Source organism: Empidonax traillii, unplaced genomic scaffold (assembly GCF_003031625.1).
Source record: "Empidonax traillii isolate 1590-97213 ecotype Southwest subspecies unplaced genomic scaffold, ASM303162v1 scaffold650:size632282, whole genome shotgun sequence".
Taxonomy (NCBI): domain Eukaryota; kingdom Metazoa; phylum Chordata; class Aves; order Passeriformes; family Tyrannidae; genus Empidonax; species Empidonax traillii.
The window spans coordinates 169,899-196,070 of NW_020955843.1; the positions used below are offsets into that span (position 1 = coordinate 169,899).

At 38.5% G+C, this 26,172-nt stretch overlaps 1 protein-coding gene across 3 annotated transcripts in view; it reads right to left on the minus strand.

Annotated features, from left to right (window-relative positions):
- CDH8 (cadherin 8) overlaps window positions 1–26,172 on the minus strand; it is a 154,144-nt gene that overhangs the window by 30,084 nt on the left and 97,888 nt on the right. For 2 of the 3 annotated variants that reach the window (XM_027899211.1, XM_027899213.1), the window contains 2 exons: window positions 20,183–20,319; window positions 3,062–3,183 (listed from right to left, as the gene is read on the minus strand). In XM_027899211.1, the coding sequence (XP_027755012.1) occupies window positions 3,062–3,183; window positions 20,183–20,319 (259 nt within the window). Of the gene's footprint in view, window positions 1–3,061; window positions 3,184–8,513; window positions 8,559–20,182; window positions 20,320–26,172 lie in introns of all 3 variants that reach the window. The other variant, XM_027899210.1, reaches the window with a different exon arrangement.

Genomic DNA, 26,172 nt, shown 5'->3' on the forward strand with positions numbered 1-26,172 from the left:
TTCAGCCAAAGCCCTTTACAGCCAGGACCTGCATTTGACTCTCCAGACAGACAAAGATCCATGTGAAGATTTCTTCCATTAGAAAAAGACAATTCTAGCAGGAGAAGCCAATAAAATAGAGACAAATTGCCAGACTGGAGGAACACTGTACTCAGTTTTATATTGCTCTGGTTGAAACACTGGCTCGAGCACTGATATATCGTTGTCTGCACTACTTAAGTGAAAATTCTGTAGCTTTGTTTTGAGAAAACAGCACTTCATTGGAAAAGTCTGGGAGTAGGCTGAGGAACAGTGACTGAGGCCCTTTTCTTACCCAACATTACAGAAGTTCTGTTCTAGGAGCACAGGAAAAGTTTCAGTGTGCTGGAGAATAAGGCAAGTGCACAGCTATAGCCAGCAAACCACAAATGGTCTGGCTTTAATAGTAGAATTATGCCAACAAAAAAAAAGTAGTAACAGGGAAAGGCATGAGCTTTGTGGCTAACTTAGAGTTACTGTAACAGTACCTTCAAATATTTTAATGTTTTTCCCCTAAAACTGACAAGAAACATTTCTGGCAACTTTCTGTGGTGTGCAAAAATGTGCAAGCAGCACATAAAAATGTACATAGACAAATATGTTTCCTCCTCCCCTCCCTTTCCTCTCTCTCAGCTGTGGCACCTCTGCTCTCAGAGGTAGGTGAAGGCAACGAAAATGCATCTGGCAACATTATACATCAACAGTTTTTAATACATTCTGTCACATCACCAGCAGCTGTACTTGCCACTGCAATTATATCAGGACCCAAAATAGAACCCTTAGAAAGTGAACTGGAATAGACTGTTCAATATATTTAGTGGCTGCACATAAGGTTTTATCAACAGTTCAAATGCAAACTCCCATATGGTAATTCAAATTTGATTTAAACTTAGATTTTAGTTGAAGTGCAAGTGTAAATAGACTGGAATTGCACAATTGCACCTTTCCTAGACATGTAATATTTGGGTTTAAACTATGGAGAACAATCCAAATTAGATTTTTGCTACTACATAATAATATTTTTCTCATATCAGCTATTTCATAGGTGACACATATTTAATTTTCTGAATTTTACATCTTGACTGATTAATATGATTTATTCTGAAATTTGAGCATAGAAATAAGAAAAAAAAAATAAAGTTGTGGAGATACTAAAATCTTTACAGGAGTGGATAATTTATTGATGGACAACTTAAATTCAGAATCTAACCCTGGTGATTATTCTGGACTGGTTACTGTTCCAGTAATTTTATTTGTTTAAAACACAGAATATATTGCAGGATCAGTGCCACCTCATCCATGCTGGCAGCCAAATATTTAATAACCATCTGCAAAGTTCACACAGGATCCCTGTTAAAGAGTGACATCTGCCATCAGATCAAGAGTGTAAAGGTAATGGTAAGATAAAGAATATTATGGTTTAATAAAAGTTTTCTGCAAGTAAGTGCTTAAACAAAAGCCTCTTTAACCAGCTGACTCTTAATCATCTCATTTACTGTTTCATTCCAAAATAAAATGTGAACATTTTTCACCATCGCTTAAACCACCTGAAATGTGACAGGAATACCTAGATAAATATAGTCAGAAAACAGTGTACAACGGAGCTTTCTGATTTTAGAGAAGCTTACTGAGTCCTGGCTGAAGTTATCCTTATTAGAATTTAATATATTCTAGAAAACTTAACTACTCAGCATCTGAAATCCACCCCAAGCTAAACAGAAATCCACCCTGAGCTGGAGGAACTTAAATGCCAGCAGTGACATGACTGTCTGCCCATAAGGGCACATCTCAATAATCTCCTTTTCACTGGTTAGAGAGAATTCTCATTTCTCAAATGACACATTCTTGACACCGTTTTACTAAACAAAAAGGGGTGCTAGAAGTCAAGTCATCTGCTGTAACAGTACAATCCTGGCAGAGGTAAGTTGTCATATACTGCTGTATAGGTTGTCATTTCACACTGCTGAAAGAAAATAACTTCTAACTCTATTGTCAGGTAACCTTCTTTGGAGAACAGTGAATTTAATGCCTAACACCCACATGACACACAGGAATAGTTGGATTAACAAGCCTAGTGTCATGCTGTCAGCTGCTGTTTATTCAAATAAAATGTCACAATCTAGAAATAAATTACAAAGTTTAAAAACAGTGAATTGTTGCAACACACAGTGTTTCTCATGCTGGACAAAAGTTACATCTCATTTACACTGCATTACTTTCTAAATGTCTGTACATATTCTTGAATCTTTACCTTGTCATTTATGTGGGCTATGAGATATCCTTCCCTATTTCTGTACACTTGTCCTTCAAAGTGGATGTCTTTTGACAAATCTGCTCCATTTTCTTTGAAAAAGACTATAAAGTTGCAATCCATATTTTGCTATGTTTACCTCATCTTATGGAGTGTTGTGTGAATTCCTTTTTTTTTCCCCATTAAATCAAGGAGGAAATAACCTGTTAATTCTTTTTTTCCTCTCTCCTTTTTTTTTAATATAATGAAAACTCCATTTCTCCAACACCCCATTCTTCCTTAGAAACCTTCAACACAATTACAATTTACGTGATTTCCCATCAAGTTCTGGTTTGCTGTCTTGTTTTTTCCCAACTGTCATAAAAAAAAGTGAGTAAGAACTAAATAGAGATTATAACTGAAATAAGGGTAAGGAGAAATGGGTTTATTGTTTTAACTGTTTCTTCTAAATTATACCTGGGAGCAGCTGCAATATACTTCAATAACTGGACTGGAATTCAGGTTGGAATTTACTTTTACCTCCTGACACACGTGAACTTATGAAGTGCTGAGTTCCATCACACAGAGTGGAAACAGTGGGAGTATAAAAACACAGAATTCTTATTTAAAGCTTTAATTCAAAGCCTATACTTAAATAAAATAAGCCCATATAACGAGGGATGTTCCACAGAATGTGATCAGCGGTTCATCTTCGGTTAATGTGAAGGGTTATGGTGTATATTTTGGAAATGAAGGTGACCTAAGGGGACAGGGAGAAACTCAACCACAACATAAAACCATGGAGGTGCTTACTTGTCCAGGCTTCCCATTCTCACACAGAAAGGCTTCGTGCTCCGAGGCGAACTCGGGAGCGTTGTCATTCACGTCGAGAACCTTGATAGCCACCGGCACCCGGGACACCTGGCTGTGGTTCCCTAGGGCAAGAGAGCAAAGTGTGAAGGGTAAGCATATTTAATCTGCAACTAAATACACCCAGAAATGCTTGCACAGTAACCCTGCTCTTCCTGGCTCCTCCCCTTGCCTAACTGGGCTGCCTTATCCATAACGGATCATGGAGCTGGGGTGGGAGATAAAGAGGCATGGTCAGTGTTTTGGGGTTGAAAAGAATAAATAGATCCCCACTGCAAACAGCATTTGTTGGAGATTAGCTCAATGAAGACCTTTCTTGGGCTAAATTGGTGAGATTTTTCTTTGATGAAGTCTGTATTGTTTTATTGATAAAGTCCATTATACATGGAAAAGGGAAGGCTGTAAACAGCAGAGATTTATTTCTTTGTTTATCTTTGGCAGAGAACAGAGCATTTCACTCTATTAATTGTTCTGACTGCACATCTATTATTTCTTCATTGCAAACACGGTTAATGTGGTGACCCACATTGTGAGGAAGATGGATGGTAGACTGACACAGGCAAAAGTAGACAGTAATTTGGACTATTAAAGCACTTTGATCATCTCCCACTGACCAAAACCATGACCTGTGAACTTCTTGCTTCCCCAAAGTAACGACTCATTATTTATAATATAGAGATATTTTGCATAAAATTGCTTACCCCTGTAAAGAGGAGAATGAGCTGTAAGGCAAGAAAAGCTGAACCATCAGTTTGCATTCGAATAGATTTCAGAGTCAGTTGTTAGTGCCTTTCCCTAAATTCAGTATAGCTCATTTATTTAGAGACTCTTTATAAATATCTTAGATTATTTTTCCCCAAAGAGCAAAACCGTGAACTCAGTTTAAAGTGGGGTGACCAGCTGATCTGAAGAGTTTGAGATACAGTTCGATAGCACATACACACCCCCACAAGAAGCTGAGTACTAGTTTCGAAGTTCATCTCTTAGTGAGTATTATTTTACAGCCACAGCGTTCTACCTTGTTTCTACCTCCAACAATGTCACATCTCCCACTGCCTGGTATTCAACGTATTTCTCATTTCAAAAGTCTACAAAATACACAAAGATCAGGCTCCACCAGTGCACAGGGAGCAACTGGTAGCAGCCCTCAAAGTGACAGAGATGAATAAAGCAAGAATCACTATGTACACTGGATTTTTTGTGGTTTCCATCAAGGTTAATTGTGTTGTGACCTCATCCAACCCTACACCTTACAGCCTGTTTTCTCCTGGTGTGCTAAAGTGGCTGTAATTTGTGGGGCTCCACCCATAAATGTGCAAATTTCAACTGCTCAGCTGACCTTACTTTGAAATTGCATAAAAATTACCATTTCAAAAGACACAAGCCCTAATATATTGGTGCTATAAAGAGAGGCTTTATATTTGCTGCAGAGTCTCAAATATTACCATTCCACCAGTATAGACTATGGAGATTAGCACACATCAGACTTCAAATGTTTCCCTTTTGAGGGACACAGAAGTTTTTGTTTGTAGAGAAACACATTACAGAAGAAAAAGAAAATCCCACTAAAATATTGTAAGACCAATATTTATGTCCATTTTGCATCATATGATCTTACTTACTAACATGTGAGCTGAAACTCATGCCATGAAATAATAATGTATTTGAAACCAAATAAAAGCCAGTATGCAAATCATGAATCCCAAACATTTAAAACACATTTTTTTTAATTTTCACTTGATAAAAATACAGACAATGAATCTTGAGCTTATCAGAATTCTCAGCACTAGTGTCATATTTAAACACTAAAGATTTACTTTTATCCAAATTAATGAAATGATGGCAGTTCAAATTTTAAAGACATTACAGAGAAATGTAATTAATTAGATAAGCTTCTAAAGAAATTATTCATGTCCCTTGTGACTGCCCCCAAAATGTTTGTCTTTCATCAGAAAGACAAACATTAAATTTAAAGATATTATAATTAGAAACTTGATGAGAATTCATTTAAAAAATTAATTTACTAAACACAAGAGGGACCCAACTGGTTTGGAGATCTCCAAACAAGGGGATATCCACTGCCTTTTAGGGTTCTTGTGACTGCAATGAAATTTGTTGTTGAGAGAGAGAGAGATGGAGAGGGAATTTTATCTGCAGCTTGTACTGCCCACCACACTGAGTAGGTTGAATTGTTTTGTCATTCTCAACTTTTCAAGGAAATTTCACTTTGTGCGAAGTGTTCACTGAGCACACGTTTTCCAACACATTAATGAATCCTCACTAAGCAGATCCAGCTTGAAAACACTGTCCAGATAAAACAGTCCCATCTGTTCATTTTCATACTTTAAATGTCTGAAAACTTCTCAGGGGCAAAACTTACTCAGAGGATATTTGAATCCATCTCGGTTAGCAATGCTCAAAATCCTTGGACTGAAAGGTGGAAGGGACTGAAGTGGCTCCAGGGAGCACAAACTGCTCCCACTGTATGGTCAGCTGCCCCTCACACCTAAATAGTATTCAACCATCACAACTGTTCCTCATTTGCATGAATGGAGAGTCAGTTCTTTCTAAACTACTGACAAAACCCAATTCTGATTACTGGGTGGAGGTGATTTTTTTGTTTATTTTAGGATTTTTTTCCCCAATAAACCCCTCAGTCAATAGAATTAAGGGAGACTGAGCCTTCTTTCTGTAGACAGAAAGACTGATTGTTTAAATTCCAATCAATTCCTTCATGCAAAATCATAGAACAGTTTAAAGTTAAAGACTCTCTAAGGAGCTAAACAGATTTTTAAAAGCTTTATTGTGATGCAGTTTAAAAAGACCTATCTTGAATCTTGCAATACAAGAGTATATCATCAGGGCTGTCACTTGAGAATCACCAGCTTCGTCTGAAAATTCAGCACCCTGAGGCTCAAAATTAGAAAGAATACTGAGAAAACTTCAACTAGTCTGGTTAACCAAAAGTCTTTTCGAGTCACAGCTGCACAGAAGGACTTAGTTAATACATTCAATTGGTCATCTGGGGACAGCAGTGCCCCAGCACAGCGTGGAGCTGTAAGAAACACATGTGCAAATTGTGTACATCCTTTCCTAGAGTGCAGCTCATCCTCGGCTCTGCTGAGGTCTCAATTACTGCCCACAGCCCTGAGATCCAGCAGGGTGCTGTGGATGAGCACAGCACACACAGAAAGGAATATCCAGGCAGAAATAAGGCAAGGATAACTCCATGCAGAAATAACTGGTGGGGCTTACTCGTGATAATAAATAAACTTCCAAAAATAATGGGAAATCCAACCGAGTTTAGAAATGCATATTGGATAGTTATTGAAGGATTACAAGCACCTAAAAAAGCCCTCCTGCTTTTCTCCCCTGTTCTCAAGACTCTACTGGAACACAAAAGGTTTGAAACATCCAATTTGCTGATACTCCTCTGAGTAACAAACCCCTTCAAACCTACTCAGGGTTTAAAAAGGCTGCTGAGTTTGATATCAAAATGATGAGGCAGATGAGATAACCAAAGTCAAATTTAAAAAGAAACAAACAACAAAACATTATTGAGCCCTTTAGTGCCTCTAAACCTGATCATTTGGAGGTTACAAACGCATGTTTTACCACATCAGTACTGCCCTTTCTTCCGGGAAAAAAAACCCTCAAAACTGAGATGTTCCTGTTTCATTGGAAATTTGTATTGCAAAGCACCGAGTGTTGTTAACATTGTCACTGCAGGCAACAAGTCAAACACACTAGGAGTAACTGGAGCTTATAAATAAAATTTTTGGTCTTGTGCCATAACTAACAGAACATAATGCAGCTTTTCAACTCCCATAAACACTCAAACACTTCATAAACATGCTCAAAACACTTCCCCCGTCTTTCCTTGACAGGTACACATACAAGTGGTCTTTGAGAAAGACAATGATTGCAGCCCAAAATGAAGTTTTTAATTTGTTAAACCCAAGGGAATTCAGTTTAATCCAGTTTTTTCTTTATTTAATTAAATCATCCAAAATCACTTCAAGGTTCTCTTTAAAAAGTCATTAGTGGTCTTGCATTTTAACTAAAATTAAGTACCTGAACAGAAAGTAGATTCCTAGAAAATAACATATTTTTATTATTATTATTATCATCATCACCACATGGTTTGGAAATGGCTATTTCATGCTTCTCTGATTCAGTGAAATTTCTACTATAATAATGTTTTAAATTAGAAGTAGAGGAAGTCCTGGTTCTAACAAAGAAATCAAAACAAAACCTGAATCACTGACTTAATACAAACAAGAGAGCTTGGTTTAGATCCCTTATATTTCAAACTTATTAAGTTGTATTTTAACAGATCCATTCCCTGAGACTTTATCAAAGTTTTATCTGATGACTTTATTAAGATAATCCACATGCAAGACAAGTTTATTTCTCCTGTTAAGAGTTTATGCTGTTATTTTCATTGGGCAATCCTTTACCTCTGGAGCACCACAGCTTATAACAATCTTCCTGTCATATAAAACTGACAAATCTGACTTCAAGAATCCCGAGAAACACAGATGCTATTGTGAAACTGAAGTTTTATTTATGTTGAAGCTTAACTCTAGAAATCAGATACTGCAGCAAATCCTGTGCTCATTTGTCTGAAGCACTGTGTAATGATTCGGTTCAAGAGAGACTGAGTGCCTCAAACTGACTCCAAAATCGTCAGGAGACATCAGCAACTGCCAGTGTTTCTGTTAAAAATACCAGAACACAAGCTAGTGTTGAATGAGGACAAAATTCAAGCCACCAAACTAAAAAACCAGACAGGATTGTTCACTGTGAAGATTTAGATTCCCCTCCCTGAAATTACTGTATTTTTAAAGGATGAGAAAATACTACATTGTGGAATTTCTAAACAGCAATATAATGAGCATATCAGTACACAGCAGAAAGGCTCCTGTAAAAGTTGCTAAGACAAGCAACAAACACTGCTTCCAAATTAATATTCCATTTCTATTTATTTCAGCCCCCTGGAACACTCCAGAGGAGCAGATTGTGGCGATTTCTGTGTGTACAAGTGTGTGGGAGGGGCGCGGAAAGGAAAAGATGGGAAACATATTTCTTGAGTTTGTTCCTTGAGTCGTTCCTTGGGAGACAAACAATAGCAGATTTGAAAAGTTTTTGTCTCCTTTCAGGGGCTCACTGGGTCTATTTCATTCGGGGCTCCAGAAGAAGAATGAACGAGTCAAGAGCAAAGCCACGTTACGTTCTATTTTTATCTCCTCACTGATCGACTATCACAAGTCTAACCAAGAAGCTGCTTAATATCATCCACCTCTTTCATTTTTGCCCGCTTTTCTACCTCTGCTGGCCAAGGGGCAGTGTCAGACTCTTGCCCAAGACATGTTTCCAGGAGAGCCATACGTACCCACCAACCAGGAGGAGCGCGGGGAGGGCATTTCCACTGCATATCCTGGAAAAGGAGGACAAGAAGGAGGGGAAACTGAGGACAGACTGGTTTTTCAAGGCCAGGAATTCAAAGCTGAATTTGTAGTTAAGAGTTCAGCAGCTCCATCTGTAAAGACTGGCTTAGGTAGGCCACAAGCACCTACCTGTAATCACCATAAATAAGATGGGACTAAAGCTTGGGACTAAAGGTCAGATTACACTTTAAGACTGCTGATAATGCCAGAACAACAAACAAAGAGCAACATTTCTGTGGTGCATACACAAGCCAAGGCAGAAAATATTACATAAATAAACCATATCCTTCAGGGACTGCTCAGGCAAAGTTTTCACTCACTTTGTTTTTTCTGTGGAGTTTTCTTTTATTTGCACCTTAGTGATTGTAGGGCATTAAAACTGTTTGCAAATCAATGCATGTAGGACATTAAAATTGTTTCATGTAGTCCAGAACCCATAAGATTTTGAATCAATTACTTAAAATTTGCAGAAAAACGACGTGTCTGCAAAAAGACCAAATGGTTATTTTTTTTTATCAGTGACATTCCACCTAACTCTGCAGTCAGTTCTTTATCTGCCACTGTAGTAGCAATACTGCATTATTTCCTGAAGTTGAAATAACTTGAGATTTCAACTGTAAATATAATTTAAATTAAAACAGAGATTTTAACTGGGTACTTTGTTGACTTGAAAGGATCAACACTGATTTGTAAAACGTGATAATAACACTAAATTTAAAAATGTGAATATATTTCTTTCACAGCGGCACAATACATACTGATAGAATCAGTTAACCCTCATTTTGTTTGTCTGAGGTCAGGTTAAATTTGGCATTCAAATGCAACCTCTTTGTTCTTTTTCATACCACGAAGCTGTGCAGTTATTCAGAAGTCTCACAAAAAGTTACTCTATAATTACTTCTGATACTGTCTGAATTGTGAGAACCATTTGCAAAACTGGGAAAGGCTTGTAATTTTTTTCAGAAATATCTTGTTTTCTTTGGTGTATTTGCATGATATTGTCTTGTCTGAATGCAAAGACGGATCAAAGGGGCTTGGAAAGGAAAAAAAAATAGATTGGAAAAGCAAAACATTCCTTCAAATGTAGTTCACAGGTGGAAAAGGGTCTCTTGTACCATAACCCTGGTTATAAGGGAAAATCAAAAGACCACAATGTATTTGGATTTCTTGTATTTAGATAAAAAAAGTTATCAGCTGCTGCAATGTGACTGAGGACATGGGCCAACAGTGAGATGTAAGTTTGTCCTTGAGGGAGCAGAGGGTGCTGAAACTCTTTGATATCCACCTGAGGGCCAGAGGGGAATGGGAAGCAAAGGCTTCAACCTCAACCCCTTGTGCCACCCAACAACCCAGAAACTGCAGCTTTCTGGTTATCCAAATCACGTGGGATGGTGGTCTGCCTTTAACCACAACGTGCATGTTTTGAAAAATCCACCCTTGTGTCACCTCTTCCTATTCATGTGCATGGAGTCCAAAATAGGATCACAGGGGACCTTCTGGCTCTGCAATCCCTGACAGGAGGGGGGAGCCAGGGGGGGTCGGGCTCTGCTCCCAGGGAACAGGGACAGGAGGAGAGGGAACGGCCTCCAGCTGTGCCAGGGGAGGGGCAGGTTGGACATCAGGAGGAATTTCTCCCTGGAAAGGGTGGTCAGGCACTGGCAGGGGCTGCCCAGGGAGGTTTGGAGTGGCCAGCCCTGGAGGTGTCCAAGGAAGGACTGGATGTGGCACTCAGTGCTCTGGGCTGGGGACAAGGTGGGCATCGGGCACAGGGTGGGCTCAATGGTCTTGGAGGGCTTTTCCAATCTAAATGACTCTGTGGTTCTAGGAATGCATGGAATATGAAATGGGAATATGAAAGCAGGAGGAACAAAGGGTAACAGCTCTGGGTACTTGTCTCTTAACAGAAGCTCTGGATGCAAACAGTATGTCCTCAGAGACTGCTCTGCATATCTAATTTTGACCACAGCCAGCTTTATGTTCATAGTGACACCTAATCAAGATATATGTGGCACATCAATATGGGTAAACAAATACATAATTCAAAATAAAGTATTAGTATAGCTGCTGGAGCGGGTTATATTGGAAGCTGCTACAGTCATGTCAGGTTTATGACAACGAAACAATTCTGGTTTATTCACAGATCTTAGGTAAATCCTTAAGGGAAAAGCATTAAAAAAAAAAGAATACTGCCAACATCCTCCCACCCACACATCTATCCAGAGACCAACCTGAAACAAATGCTGGCAGAAAACAACCTGTATCTGTGATAAAGCACCGTGTTATTGAGCCTTATTTGTGCCTAATGAGTGTACAAGTCAGGAGGAAATTTGCAGTAAATTAACTGTGTTACATATTGAAGGGGGGAATAATTATACGAGGGCAAAAATTAAAAATACAGCTAAAGTTTTAGTACTTGTTAGCAGGGCACTTACCAACTCCAAAGAATGGCAAGGCAGAAATGTTTGAAGTTTTACAGTTAATTTTGTTTTTTGGCAAAAAAAAAAAAAAAGCAATGAAAATTAAAATCAAACAAACAAAACAAATGGAAAAAAAAACGCTAACTAACTTCAAGAATAAGAAATAACAAAACAACATTTGCAGTCTCTGGAAGCCGCTGAAAGTAGGAAGCTTTACTCTACAGACACATCATTTCAGCAAAAGTCAGAGTCTACTAAATGCTTTTGGAAATACTTCTAGTGGTAGCCACCAGCAGGAAGAGTTCGGAAAAAGGGAAGCACAGAAAAGTAGAAGGAAGCACATCTTTCTGATTCATTACACACTAGAAATAATAACAGTGGGATGAAATGCCAATGGATCTTCACTTCTTGTGCATCACAGCACCACAAGTCTAATGAGGAGACCAGATTTTCTGAGCCAGAGCAATGCCTTCAATTCTTGTGAGGAAGTAACAGGTTTTAATATCCAAATATAACAATGAGACCAAAATTCCAGAAAATTATATGGTGCCCTTGAGTGCCAGAAAAGGACTTGCCTTAAAAAATTAAGCAGTGAATAGGCAGGAAAAGAAGAAAAATTTTAAGACACAACTAAATAGCAGAGCGTGATTTGCTGCTGTGTTTCTCAATTCCAGCTTAACCAAGGGAGTTGTGCTGCCATAAACCAGTCAGGAATCTGGCCCACACTTTAGAGCAATTATATTATTAATATGCTAATACCTCATGCATATTAAAATGTCATAAAATATTGACTTAGATATGCAAGGTCTTATTATGATTAGCTCTGAAATTTTCTAATGACTAGCAGTAACAATAATAACAATAAGCAGATTGATTGAGGACAAGATGTCTGGAATATTTTGTGTTTTTTTAATTTTAAATGATTTCATAACTGATGTAAAATAATTTATGGCTCAAATGAAATCACTTCCTTACTGGTAGACAAACATCAAAATGTTTTAATAAAAATTATTATTAAAGCAGAATTTATTACAGAAGTATTTAAATGTCATTACTTTAAGAGCTCATATTCCTTTCTGAGACTGATTTTTTTAACAGTGCAATTTAATTAGTCTTATGTTTCCTTCACAGATCATATATTATTGGATATGCTGGATATGTATCAGGTTCTAGAAGTGTAGCATCAAACCTTTCTTACATGCATATCTTCAGAAATAAGAAAAAAGATGTCCCTAAACACCAGTATGAACCTTTAAAAAAATCCTCTCCTTTGTTTTTCAGCCAGAAAATTGTGTCATCTCTTGCTCTCCAGCACCTTTGCTAGAAGCTCAAAGTATGCTACTCTGAACAGAGTCTTTATTCTAGACAGAAATACACTTAAAGAAGATTGTCTAAAGTTATATTCAGTTACAAACCTCTGCTCTGACCTGCTCTCATGCTGGAGCCTTCCAGAAAGTGTCACATTCCACTTAAAACTGATGAATTCAGCTCACCAAACAGGAGGAATACTACCCAGTATTTCGAACATTATTCTTATTTTCTTTAGAAGTTTTGATTCAGCTCTTCAAAGTGCAGATGGCCAGTTGGTAGCTGTTCAGGGTAAAGATGCCCTCCCTTTGTTAATATAATATGTATATAGTCAGCTTAGCCATGCCTCCAGATTTCCTCAAAGTAACTTAACATGCTGTGCATGAATCAGTCACTGATCTGTGCACATTTCCACTAATGAACCTTGTATTCCTTACATGAATCCTTCTGTTTCACGCCCCAGAAAGTATTATTTCTTTCTAAAACACCACCTAGTACCCTGACTTCTGTGTATTAAACTTTGAGCAGTGTCCTAACTCCAGTTTGTCTTTGCGAAATGAATCTTTGCAAGCCTAGAACCAGGATGTCTAGCCTGCCTTTGTAATGCCAGGAAACCAGAAATGAAATATTTTAGACTGTTCATGCAAATCCCTCTCCTTTTCCTCGCCATAATGATGTTTATTCCCTTGTCTGACATATTTATTCTTTTTTTTTTGCACTGAGTTACTCAGGTGCTTTATTTGCATGTGCCTTACATGCTTCCCTCTGAAACCAGAGGTATGGAACTTCTATCCCATACCCAAATTTTAATCCTGACAGGATGCACCAGCCCTCCACTGCCCAGTGGCAAACGAACAGTGACCCATCAGGATCTGTGGAGTTCTGTGTAACCCTGTAGTTATGTGCAAATGAACAAAAACTACCTTAGTAAATTCTGCATTTCAGCGTAAAAATGATGGATTATCCAGTTTGAGTCCCACTAAGCCAGAGCAAAAAGGGTCAAGCAGAAAAGGTTAATATTCCAGAGCCTCTCCTGTTTAAACATCCAGAAAGGCTTATTTCCTTCTCTGCCTCAAACTCACTGAAATTTACTCAGCCCTAAATTAGAGATAATTTATATGATGCACCAAAGCATGTCCCTAAAATGCTGGAATTATTGCTAATAATGCCTACGGTAATTTTTACAATAAAAGGCTAAATAAAATTAAATAAATGAAAGCATGAGCAAAGGTATACATGGCATCAAAAAGTACATTGGATTATTCTGAAGAATAATTATGTCTCTCTTCCTTTTTAATTAGTGTCCTTGCATTTTTTAAAGGAATACACAATATAGATAACTTTAGTAGAGCGTGTGCTGGGTGATGATTCAATTACAGTATTTATATTCTTGGTAAACCATAAAGAGTCTTTCTGGCTTTATGCCCTTTCCCATTAGGTGACAAAATTGCCTCATACTTCTTCATTTCTAAAGAATGCCGTTGGTATGGGTAATTACCCCTGTCAGACAGAGCCCACAGCTTTGTCCTTGAGACTCCTCTGCTCTGTGCCTGCAAAATATTTATTGTGGTCAGATCGCCATTTACAACTCAGATCTTGTCTAGATTTTCATCTCACGTTTTGACCAATTACTCACGAGAATTTCTACTGCTTGTGGCAGTCCTGCCATTCCTCGGGTAGGGGCTGAGCCTGCCACAGGAATGCTGCTTGTTTGGCACCTGAACCTGAACACCAAGAATCATTTGATAAAGGAGTCAATCACAATGAAAGGAAGAGCTCCGTGACTGCAGTGCCTGCAGAACAAGGAGAACAGAAATTCCATTAAATCCATTCGGAGATTTAAAACTTGGCTGAAAGCATGGCTCTAGGTTAAGAGAAATATCCTCCCCCAGGCAGTCCTGCCCTGGCTTTGGAATTCCCCAGGGGCTGCTCTGCTGTGTCTAATGCAGAGAGTGAGAAGCAAAGAATCATGGAATGATTTGGGTCGGAAGGGACCTCAGAGACCATCCAGTCCCCACCCCTGCCATGGGCAGGTTCACCTTCCACTAGCCCTGTTGTTCCAAGGTTGTTCCAAGCCCTGTCCAACCTGGGTTGAACATTCCAGGGTTGGGGCAGCCACAGCTTCTCTGGGCAACCTGTGCCAGGGCCTCCCCACCCTCACAGGGAACAAATCCTTCCCAATATCTAACCTAAGAGGGAGAAGTTTTAAAAGAGCCTTCTTGCACCTGACACAGCAGAGCAAAGATACCCACACTTCATCCCTGTATTTCCCAGAACGTCTGAAAAGGCTGGAGTCTAAACTCATCTTAAAAGAACCTGTCTGTGCTTGAATATCCTCATGGTAGTACCTTAAAAAGAGTCACAGAGAGTCAACCTGAAGGCAGGCAGAGGAATCCAGTGTCACACCCAGGAGGAAAATATAAACCTTGAGCTGCTCACTCAGTGTTACATCAGGTGAAAGAAAGTTTGGGGAAGGGATCATCTGTCTTTAAAGACAATGACCAGACTTTCTGTTATTTGCTAGAGTGTTTGTCACAAACCTGAGACTGTCAGTGGGAATATGTTTAGAAGGTTGCAATCTATGGTATCATTCAGTGAAGCTCCACTGTGTAATACACATATTCTTGGGAATAGGATTACCTCGCTTTTTAAGAAGAGAATTTCAGAGAATCATTGCTTATGGTGAAAGCATCACAGTATACTTTTTGTTTTCAAAGAATTCACTAGAATCCTGTACCTCAAGCAGACCTCAGCCACAGCTCAGGGATGAGTACGCAAACATCAGGATATTCATATTTAATCTGGAGGAATGTTGTGCAGTCAAATTATGTTGCTAACACACTTCTTTCTTGCCTAAGTTAAACCAGCTTCTCTGAGGGAAGTCTTTCCTTTGGTTTCAAACTCCATCAGTTCTCCATTTATCACTGCTAGTTCTATCAATTAACCAGCAATGGCTGAAGTACAGGGCCCTTCCTTATCATTAATGAGTCACACCGTGAGAGTGCTAGAGAAGTATCTGCAACGTGGCTGTTACAGCTGATAGAAGATGGAAATGGAAATCCATGGAGCTGGAGGCTTAAAGAAGATGGAGTTTAATTATTATATGCCTCATACATGTCTGGCAGTCTGGTTGCTTGGATGATCAGTGATTCTGAACTCCATTCAGAATCTGGGTGAACTGTAGCAAAAATGTTCTAATAAATAAGTCATGGCTGTTTGATTTTCTCTTCCTAGCTGACTAACACTGACAACACATAACATGGTAAGGGCTGCAAAACCTGTCCAAGAAACCTGGAGAATGCTGAGGAGGTTAACCCAGCCTGAACCCTGCTCTGCTTCACTGCCCAGCAAAATTGCCAACCAGTTAATGCAAACAACACAAGCATGTCAATGTGAGCAGTAGTTACAGCCATAATTGTAATCTACACAACTAAAAATGTATTTGTGTGTTCAGGAGAATGGGATCACACCTGACTATTAGGATCCTGACTTCACTGGATTTTCCTGAACGGTAGAAAATTCATTTCAAACAAGTACCAAAGAACCAAAGATGTGATGAGCCTTTGCACAGACAAAAGAGATGCATCAAAAGAAATGTCTGTAATTTAATCATTCATTCTTACTGCACTGCAATTCAGGCTCCCAAAAAATACTTGCACATGCCCAGAGATTTCTGTCCTGTTGAGGGTATAGCTCCAGAGAGCCCAAACATATGAGCAGCACAATCAACCTTGACTTATAAATCAAGACTAACAAGACAGCCCTGTTCTGTCAAGCATTTAGATAAAATAAACCTCCCACCCCTGGCATGCAGCTTTAGGCTCACAGAAGTCCCAGCTACACCACAATCTCGTTAGTCCAATATTTAAAGTCCAGAGTCAGCGACAGAAAACAAAGATCACCCTCCTTTGTATCCACAGAACAGAAAGGTACATTCTCAGGGAATCATTTTGCCAGTGAACCTGCTTCCTCTAGCCTGGAATCACCTGGATGTTCCTGCTCCTGTCCATTCACCAGAATAAACTTGGATGAATGGCAACGTAAAAAGAAAATTTAGGAATCAATTCACAGGTTCAATAACTTTCAATCTCGCCCTTGCCAAGAGTGTTAATACATGTATTTCTTCTCAGCATCCTAAGCCTGTATTTCAGAGGGATCTTCCAAAGATGTCAAAATCCTTTCTAATATTATCTTCCCTAAAAAAATCCATGTGACAGAATTCATCAACACAGAGGAGTCACCACTGAGCGGAAAAAAACACAGAACAACAAAGAAGCAAAATTATTCTGATAATATAAGAAAGAAACGTAAGAAACAACACAATTAAAAAAAAAGTGCTAATGACATGGCATATTTAGGAGTAGACAGGCTTAAGTGTAGCAGTTGAGAGGACCAAAACAGCCGAGGAAAACAATGGAAAGTGTCTTTTTGTCATGCAAAGGGTTGGCAGGTCACAGCCTCTCGTCTCAGGCTCCCACCCAGAGCTCAGCCTGCAGCTGCCCCCGAGCCACCTGCACCAGGTGTGTTCCTCAGCACAACCAGAGCACAGCGCCCTTAATGTGATTTAAAGAACTGACACAAAGCTCTGGGCAATGTGTTTACATATTTTGGAAACCAGAATATAAAGGCAAAGCAAAAGGCAAAGCAAAAGCAAATATCTACGAGAAAGCCACTCAAGGCAGCTGGTCCTTAGTGTGTCTGGACAACTTAACTGCCCCAAAACAAAGGCTGCAGAAAACTAGAAACTCCTTCCCAGGGGCTGGAAGGACCCTGCTAATAATAGGAAAGTAAAGGAGGGAAACAGCACCATCCAAAATGTCTCACGTTGCACCGGTCTCTGAACTGTCATAGTTTGTCACCAATAGCATGAGTTTGTTCTGAACAAGAACTGGCCAGATTTCATATTTCTATGAATAGAAAATGTCCTTCTTCTAAACAAACCAACAAATCAACTAACTGGTCTTTTGCCTGTCCACTACATGTAGAAGAGAGTCACATTCCCCACTGGCTCATGCTCTTCTGTTTCCTCCTAGTTTTGCTAGACACAAAAAAGTTAAGTTCACATTTTGAGTCAGCCAGATTAAAAATAAGTAGCATGTTTAAATTATCCACACACATTCTAAATCTGATCACTATTAAAAAGATCAGCCAGTCTAGACCCAAGGATCTTCATCCCCAATTCCAAAAAAAACCCACAGAAGCAGAGATGCTCCACTGAGCCAGACCAACCCTGTCTTGGAAGATTCCTACTTGAGGCAGTGGCTGAGGGATGACATAAAGATCCTTTTTTCATAATAACTGCCCAAAGTTACCTGTGCCTAGAGCACAAGCTTAGCTGCAGGCAACTTGCCAGCATGAAGTTCTGAAATAGTGAATTATGGCTCAGCAAAAGTTGGTGTTTATCTATGAAAGTGTTGCTAAATCAGGGTATATTTAGGATCTACCGCGGAATCAAGAAGAGAAAACCAGTGTCATGGCTTATGATTAGTAAGTGAGTTTAATGGCAGTGAAATGGTCTGGTCATTGCCCTGCAGAGAGAAAGGAGAGCCCTGAATTAGCCCTGGGAAGCAGCAGGCCCAGGAAGGGGAAATGTTCCTATATGAATGATGCCAATATATTTATTGTTATGGGAGAGATCAGCAGTCCATTAACATGACTGCCAGTGAAAGCACTGTAATGACACACTTTGTGTTTGCATTTGCTCTTTGTGTCTGCCTCCAACAGATTTCTGTTATTTTACAGCAGAGATTTTGCTTATTACTGTCTTGGAAAAAAAAAATGCTAAAAATGCCCATTTTACCCTGGCTGACAGTTCTACGAACAAATTTAATTTCTGCATGAGGAGCTTAAAAATAACTTCACTTAAATAAGCAAAAAGAGTAGTCTGTGAAATTAAGCCCTTGTTTTATGTAAATGTCAAATAATTATATTAGGAATGCAAAAAATAAGCCATCAGCAGGAACACGAATGCTTAGAACAAGATTGGCATTATTATTTTCATAGCCAGTCTGATAAGAGGCAATTTTACAATAGCAAGAGATGCTGAGGCTCCCACGAAGTCTAATGACGAGGCTGATTTCTTACAAAAGTCGTGAGTATAATTATGTTTTAAAAACCTGAGGATGTAACAGGCAGACTTCACTCTTGTGTGGCTCAGTAAAGCAAGCTCCTGGTAACTTTGCTCTGACACACACGTTAAAGGGAGATATAAAAATGAATTGGAGGAGTTTCTTGCAAAATTATTCTTTTTATCTTGTTCTTTTTTGACTTTTTGGAGGAAACAAAATGTCAAACGACTTCACTTTACATCCTCCTATTCCAGTGTTTGGATCACAAACTAATAAATAATTCTGCTTTCCACAGCATTGGTAAATCTCATGACCTGAGGCAATTGGTATGGGAATTTTACATATTTCTCCTTCAAAAAAACCCATAAAAATCATTAACTGGTTAGATATTAAACTGGGAAAATGTATTCTCTAAAACCAAACCTTCCTTTTTTTCCTCATTTAGTTTAGTTCCCAGTGTTGGCTTGGCTTTCCTGACAGCACAAAATATTCCTGCTAATTTATCAAAGTAGCGTTTGCCTTCAAGACGTAACAGGAATTAGCAGGGCACTGTTTGCACTACTGGCAATGAGATACACAAATTACTGAGGGGGGTTGCAGGAATAGAGGTTACAAAGGGTGTAAGTTGAGAGTTCAGTTTGCACCCTGACCTACCTTTCTACTCATATGTGCCATTTTGCTTATATGCCACAGACTCCTAAAACGTTTGGTTTTGCAAACAAGTATCACAGGAAGAAACATTAGACCACAAAAATGGGCTAAATAAACATACTTTATCCCCCAATTTATTATGTTCATAGCCACAGTCCCACGAAACAACATTAAGCATTCTGTATCAAAACACTACATCCTTCAAAGAAGATACTCGGGGGAAAAGCAAACATTGCCATCACCCTATTTTCTACATGAGCAGCACTGATCATCAGCTTCTGAAGACATATATTCTTACAACGCTGTGTAAAGTGTGCATGCACAGAAGGGAGCTGTGCCTATACACTGACTGCAGAATAGCCACATCAGCAGAAACCTTGCCAGGGTTTGTGTTTCGGTCCAGGTGATGACACGGGACGAGAGCCCGACGTTCCCAACGTGTTCGTTTGCTGCAATATGCTTATGTCAAATGCACAGGCTAAAACACAGCGCTACTATTAATAATAAATTACACTGTCACATGTGATCCTGTCAGCAGCGCCTGCAGCTCCAAATTAATTAAGACTTGATTCAGATTTTGATTCAGATCTCTGACCCCTATTCCCAGGCAGGGCACTGCTGGCTGCTGGTGACTCAGGTGTGCAGAGCACTGACAGTGGATTTCTGGGCCCAAACAATCCAGGTTCTTGTTTGTAGCTGTGTATGAGTAAACTTATCCACAGGTATCCAACAGGACCACTTTCATGCAACATTACCCCTGTGCTTAATCATTTATGCCACTGAAACATAATAGCGCTCAGCGTTAAGAACGTCTGGGTAGAGCCCACAATTTACTTCTACGACAGCAAGGCTTTAATTTTTTCTCTGTCTTAATATAACTAATTATAAGGCTTTGGTTTGAGCTTTTTAAACCTTTTCTTTTAAAACATTTACCCTATAAACTCTGTACATAAGTACTTATCTATCTCCTCAAAACCTCCACTAACATAGTCACTGCACGAAAAAACAAAACCAAAAAAAATTGGAACTTGCACAGAAAGTAAGTTTTCTTTCAGTAATTTGAACACACAGTATGTTTTACTTTACTGAGTTATATACTTTCCACTGCAACCCTGCTAAAATCAATTCTAAACCCAACAGAACCAACAGCCAGAGTACACAAATACTTACTGGTTTCAGTAGCTACAATAGTGATGTTGTGCCACATACTCGTTTCTCTGTCCAGTGGTGTTGCCAAAGTTATTTTCCCGTCTTCTGCATTGATGTTGAACTGTCTCTCAAGGTCAGTGTGGCGATCAATGGAAAACCTACAAAACAGACATCCCTGTAATCTACTTAATGAAGTTGGTGTAATCCATACAGTCACAAGACAATTTAGGGAGCCCTCTGAGAGCTGCAGTTTCGTAGCCAAATGGATTGAGAAGCTCAAGAGCACAATAATTTATAAGACAAAATGACAAACTGAGACTAAGAAAACTTAATAATTATTGCCCAAGGTGTAATTAGCTGTATACCCAGTGTGAAGGTCATAAAATGCCCTCAGGTTCACTGGGCAAGATCTGTGAAAAACGGTGCTGATCAAGAGTTAATGACACAATCCATCACATTTATTAGACAGTTTCTATGGTATTCCACAGTAAATGATGATAATTTCAACAGTAATGCATTAAGCACACAAAAGTGGTCAGCTTCATGGTTATTGTAAAAAATGCTGAATAATATTATTTTACCAACATATTTCAGATTAATGAAGCATGAACTATTCCCCAAGCACATTAGTTGGTTACGGTTCAAGCAGCTCCACGGGCAGAACGCAGTCAGTGCATCACCATTTACCTATAAAGCACTGCAAACGCTGAAGGACTGATTGTTTTATGGATTGACATAACAAAACAAGCTTCATCTGACAGGTAGTCACAGTTTGCAAATGTGGATGTCCAGGTAAATTATGCAGCCTAAACAGAGGCAGCTTGACAAGGCGACAGAGCTGTGGTAGATTGGTCCAACGGTGCATTAAGTAGGATGATGATTTAAAGCTCAGAACTGGATCTCCAGGAAAGCTTTTATGTTTGTCCATTTTCACAGAGTTATTCTATTAATGAATTATTTGCAAAAAAGAAACTAAATCACAAAATTGAGCCTTCAGTTACTTGACAGGAGAGGTAGGGAATGAGAGAGCTTAGTGATAAACTATTGATACGGTTCAACAAAAATTGACTTCAAGGGGTTTTACGGAATCCTGATTGTGGATTTATATAAAAGCCTTTCAAAGCCTTTGTGTCTGTGTATTACAGAACTAACAGCATGCACTGACAGTTTTTACATCTGTTCTGCATTGTATCAAGGCATAATAGAGTGAGCTAGGATATGCTATCAGGCTGGATTGCATTATAGAGTGGTCAGAAAAGTGACTCAAGACTGTCGGTTTCTCATCACATTTCTACTTTTTGCAAGTACGCTGTTCAAATTCACTGATAAAAGAACAAGAGCATATTTTGCTACAGTGACAATGGCACAGTTATCTAAAAATCAGCTATTCCATTCTGGTTTATGCTTTATCATAAGCAATTTCCAAAAAAAAAAAAAAAAAAAAAATCTGATTCGGTGGTTCCTTTATATGCCACAATAAACACATTCTGATGAACTCAAACTCATTCCAGCCTGACACAATCGATTTTAACAGGCAGAGCGTTAGGATCTGATTTCAAAGCTTGGGATTATTGCGCTCATCTTTTTTTTTTTTTTTTTTTTTTTTTTTTTTTTTTTTTTTTTTTTTTTTTTTTTTTTTTTTTTTTTTTTTTTTTTTTTTTACATCAGTGCCAGATATTTTCATATTTAGAACGGAAGTTACATTACAATTAGATTGCTCGTGCAGTGCATTCTGTGTGACACAGCTCACTCTCAAAACCTGAGCTCTAAATTATGAAAGTTTATCACAATGCTTAAAGATGTATTGCTAAAGATTAAGGGTAGTATGATCACACTGTAAAGTCCTTAATAACCTAAGAGTGAAAGCCCCAGTTTAACAAGGAAATGGGATTTGTTGGATATTTACTTGTTCCGGGTTTAAGCTCTGAGAAGAACTAGTTTCACCCAGTTAAAAATTACTAGTTTGGTAAGAAGAGTATCAGAAAAAAAAAATTATGTAAAATTACAAACATCTGTGCCTAAAGCTTGGCACATGCATCTATATTTGGACATTTAAGTAAACTGATTTTGTAGTGAGCTCCACATGCTCAGTGCTCAATGGTTTAATGGGAATTGTACTAAACTCAGCACTTCTGAAAATCAGGTCACTTGTGTGGAAGAATAAAGCTGTAGGTGCCTAACTTCAGGCAATCATTTTTGAAAATGGATCTTAACCTTATTTTGATGTCTCCCTAGCTCAAATTAAGGTATTGAAAGTAAAATTCTGGTACTAGTGAAGTTAGTAAAAAATACCTTATAGCTTTTCACAGGTTTAAGATTTCACTAAAGAAAATATAGGAAAGACAGGAATCAACTTTTTTTAAGAAGTCACCACTTAAAACTATCTTTTAGTTCTTGGTTTTTATGTAATGATGCTGAAAGAACTCTACTGATATCAAACATTTATGGATTTTTTATAGTCCGCAAACAAAATAAAATGTGAAATGCTTGTATGCTATTTAATGTTTAGTTGACCTGGCCTTGACATAAATTCTATTAAGAAAAGACACAGTTTTTCTCTAAGGATCAAACCTTCTTTAAATGTTCCTGTTGTACAGATTTTGAAGTTATAAAACAGGGAGTGACATATTTGTGAGTTTATTATATTGCATTTCATCTCATCCCAACAGTATTTATTCACAACACAATCCCAGCATTCAAAAGGAAACATTTTTGACATAAGTTACAAGTCTTTACAAGACAACAAAGAGGTAAAACCCTCTCCTGGTTTTATGTGATAAATATTTGGTGCAAAACCAAAAAATTAAATCTGTACTGTCATAAACCTGGGAAAACTAATAGTTCATTTGCAGTTTCCTTTTCATGATAATGGTGTTGTAACTCTCTTTAATGGGAATGCATTGTCAGATCCATAAAACATACATAAAACATATATTACTCTAAAAATGAGAAAAGAACATCTTGGGAAATAATATCTTTTGGAAATTGCCATAAACCCAGCACAGGTTATTGGGAAGTTTGGGTTAGTTTATGTATCTGCTACGGCAATTACAGGAATGACCCCACAGTGGTTTAACAGAAGCCTTAAACTGATTCTGCACTGCTGCTCTTATGACTTGATCTTTATTTGCACCAATGTAAATATGAGCAGAAACCCTTTTTTATTGCCCCTGCTGAGGTTGGAATCCCAGCACTGACACTCTACCAGTGGTAAATCCCCATTGTTTATTCATGCCAGGCAGATGGGACATCCTACTTAGTGGCAGATAAACACCTGCACCCATTGGGGAGGCACAAAATGTTGTCTCCAGGTTTTTAAGGCCTGCTGTGAATTAAGAAAATGATCAGCTGCTGCCAAAGATGAAATCTCTGCTGATATGGATGGGGAAAAGCTGCTACAGCAAAGCTTATCTCTCCACAAAGAGAGAGACACTGAGGGGCAGTGATTTATAGGGGGGCAGATGCAGTATAGGAAGAAAGATTATTACTCATGGTTTTTGCTATGTGCTTGGATCATGCTTTATCCAAGATAATTTACTGCAGATAAATAGAACATAGTCAAGAAAATAGCAGCAGAAACATGAAATAAGTGCTACTGGAGTCTATAGCTGTGTGTTAACAGAGAATGATCCTCCAAGGCTGGCACTGTACCCAGAATGTACCACCCTTCCTACACCAGCAAAGCTCTACCCCCAGCTTAGCTAAACCCACTGGGACCCTTTCCCAAGAGAGAGCCATGTGCTCCAGATGTGGATCCAACACATGCTTCTGAAATGACTAGGCTAAAATAAGACAAACTACAGCCCATTTTTTACAATTATTCGCCAAATTTGTAAATATTTTCCACCAACAGCCTTAAAAATGAGGAGGCCCTTTAACCAACATGCTCTGCAGAATGGTAGTTAAGGATAAAGGAGAGATTTTGCTGCTTGTTTTAAAAACAACACGTGAGGAAGAGTATCATAGAGTCATAGAATATCCTGACCCACAAGGATCATTTAATTCCAGCTCCTGGCTCTGCACAGGACAGCCCAACAATCCCAACTATAACTGCTTGTGAACGTCTGAGAGGCTTCATGCCTTTAGATCAAGTGATGCAAAGATGAGACAATGTTCTATCCATTCAAAGCAAGCATGGAAAATAAAGTACACGTGTATTGCACAGAAATGAGGATGAACATACTTTTTATACCTTAAAAAAAAACAAACCAGGAAATCAGAGAAGCACAGAATGGTCTGGGTTGGAAGGGACCTAAAGATCATCTTGTTCCACCCCCCTGCCTTGGGCAGGGACACCTTCCAACTAGACTATAAGACAAGTTTCTTGCCGGGCTGTTGTTTATAATAATTTTTTCTGAATTCTTTAATGTTTTGTCCCATGACTTAATATTCATTCCCACGTTCAGAGATAGTCAAGTTTCATTTCATTTATGGCACTGCAATACTCTGAATTTGCAGAGCCTTTGTGCATCAGGCTCCTGTAAAGCAGACGTGCTATTGGGAGCACATGAGGTGATTCATTTCTGTTTGTGCTGCCTGGGTTTTCATAACAAATATACACAAAAGCTCTGTCTAACCAAAATATTGATAGAACAGATAGCTATTGAAAAATGTAATTTCCTTGAAATACAATTGGTTGTTGCCTCCCAAAATTCTATTTTGAAGAAAAAAAAAAAAAGGTACGTTAAAAAAAGGCCAGGCAACACCGAGCACTAAAACAGCCCATCAGCTTTAGAACAGATTGGTTTAACTCTGTTTTTTTCAAATCTTAATTAAAGTTTTGTGGTTTTGAAATTGTATCATAGAATATATACATAAAATTTCCATCCTATACGTGATACAATAACAGAATAAACACTTGAAATGCACATTCCAGAGAAGGAAAACAAGGCTTCTATTTTTGTTAAAACCTGATATGTTCCTATTTTGTTCCAAATTGGAAAGAAAATAATTGCATCTCTGCTCCCTACTTGTCTCTGATGAATATTTTTTCTCCTTTAATAGTAGAATTACTAACTTGAAATCTACTTTTTTTTTTGCCTTAAAATATTTTCTATACAAAGTCCAGAGCTCTCTCAGACAAATTAATCAGGTGAGCAGACAAAAGCAAAAAAGTTGCATCGAAAATTGGGCTCTGTGTATTCCTTAATTAGCTATTAAGCCAATACAGTGGGAAAAAATTAAATATTTTTATAAAGATTAAATATAATCTTTAAAAGAAGATATAAATCATGCTAATTAATTACCCTTTTGTTTAAATGTAAGGAATTTTGGCCAATCCTATTTTATGTATGCCAAGTGTTTCTATATGACTTGATGAGTAACAACATTCTAATTCAGTTTGCACACACAAAATATTTTTGCTTCTAAGAGTTTGAAAGTCTCTTGATTTATAAATGATGAACAAATGGAAAGCAAGTAAGTCTTTAACTCAGTCCCCTCTTAGGATTTGGACAGAATAAAGAGTCTCACTTTTAGGACACAAGGTACGCTTGTGGCTGGTCTAAATTATTAGGGATTTGGAAAAGGACAAGAAAAGAATTCCGAGGCAACAGAACAAAAGTGGAAAAGTAGCCAAGTTAAAACTGAAGCAGGAGTGAAGGCAGGCTGAGATGAGGAACAAATGGGTCAGGAAGAAGAGGCTGAGGAGCCCAGGACCAAGCCAAGAGCAAAGCAGAGCAGGGTAGGGGGAAGGAACTAAGGTTAAACTGAAAGAGAAATTCCTGTTGAGCTGGGATAAAAGGAAGAAAGCCAACTTGCTGTCCCTGTGTCTGACTTCACACACCTTTCAGAGGCCCCTGGCTTTGTACCAGCAGTGCAAGGCCTTTTTCACAAACACCAGTTCTCAGCAGTAACAAAATAAGGGATAGAGCCGCTGCTCCAGTTGTGACAGATCAAACTGTCCACTGCTGTTGTCCTATGTCACCGTTGTTTACAAATCTTAGTTAATGCTATGCTTAGCTAGTTTTGAAAGCCTGATTTACAAATGAGAATCAGAGAATATCCTGAGC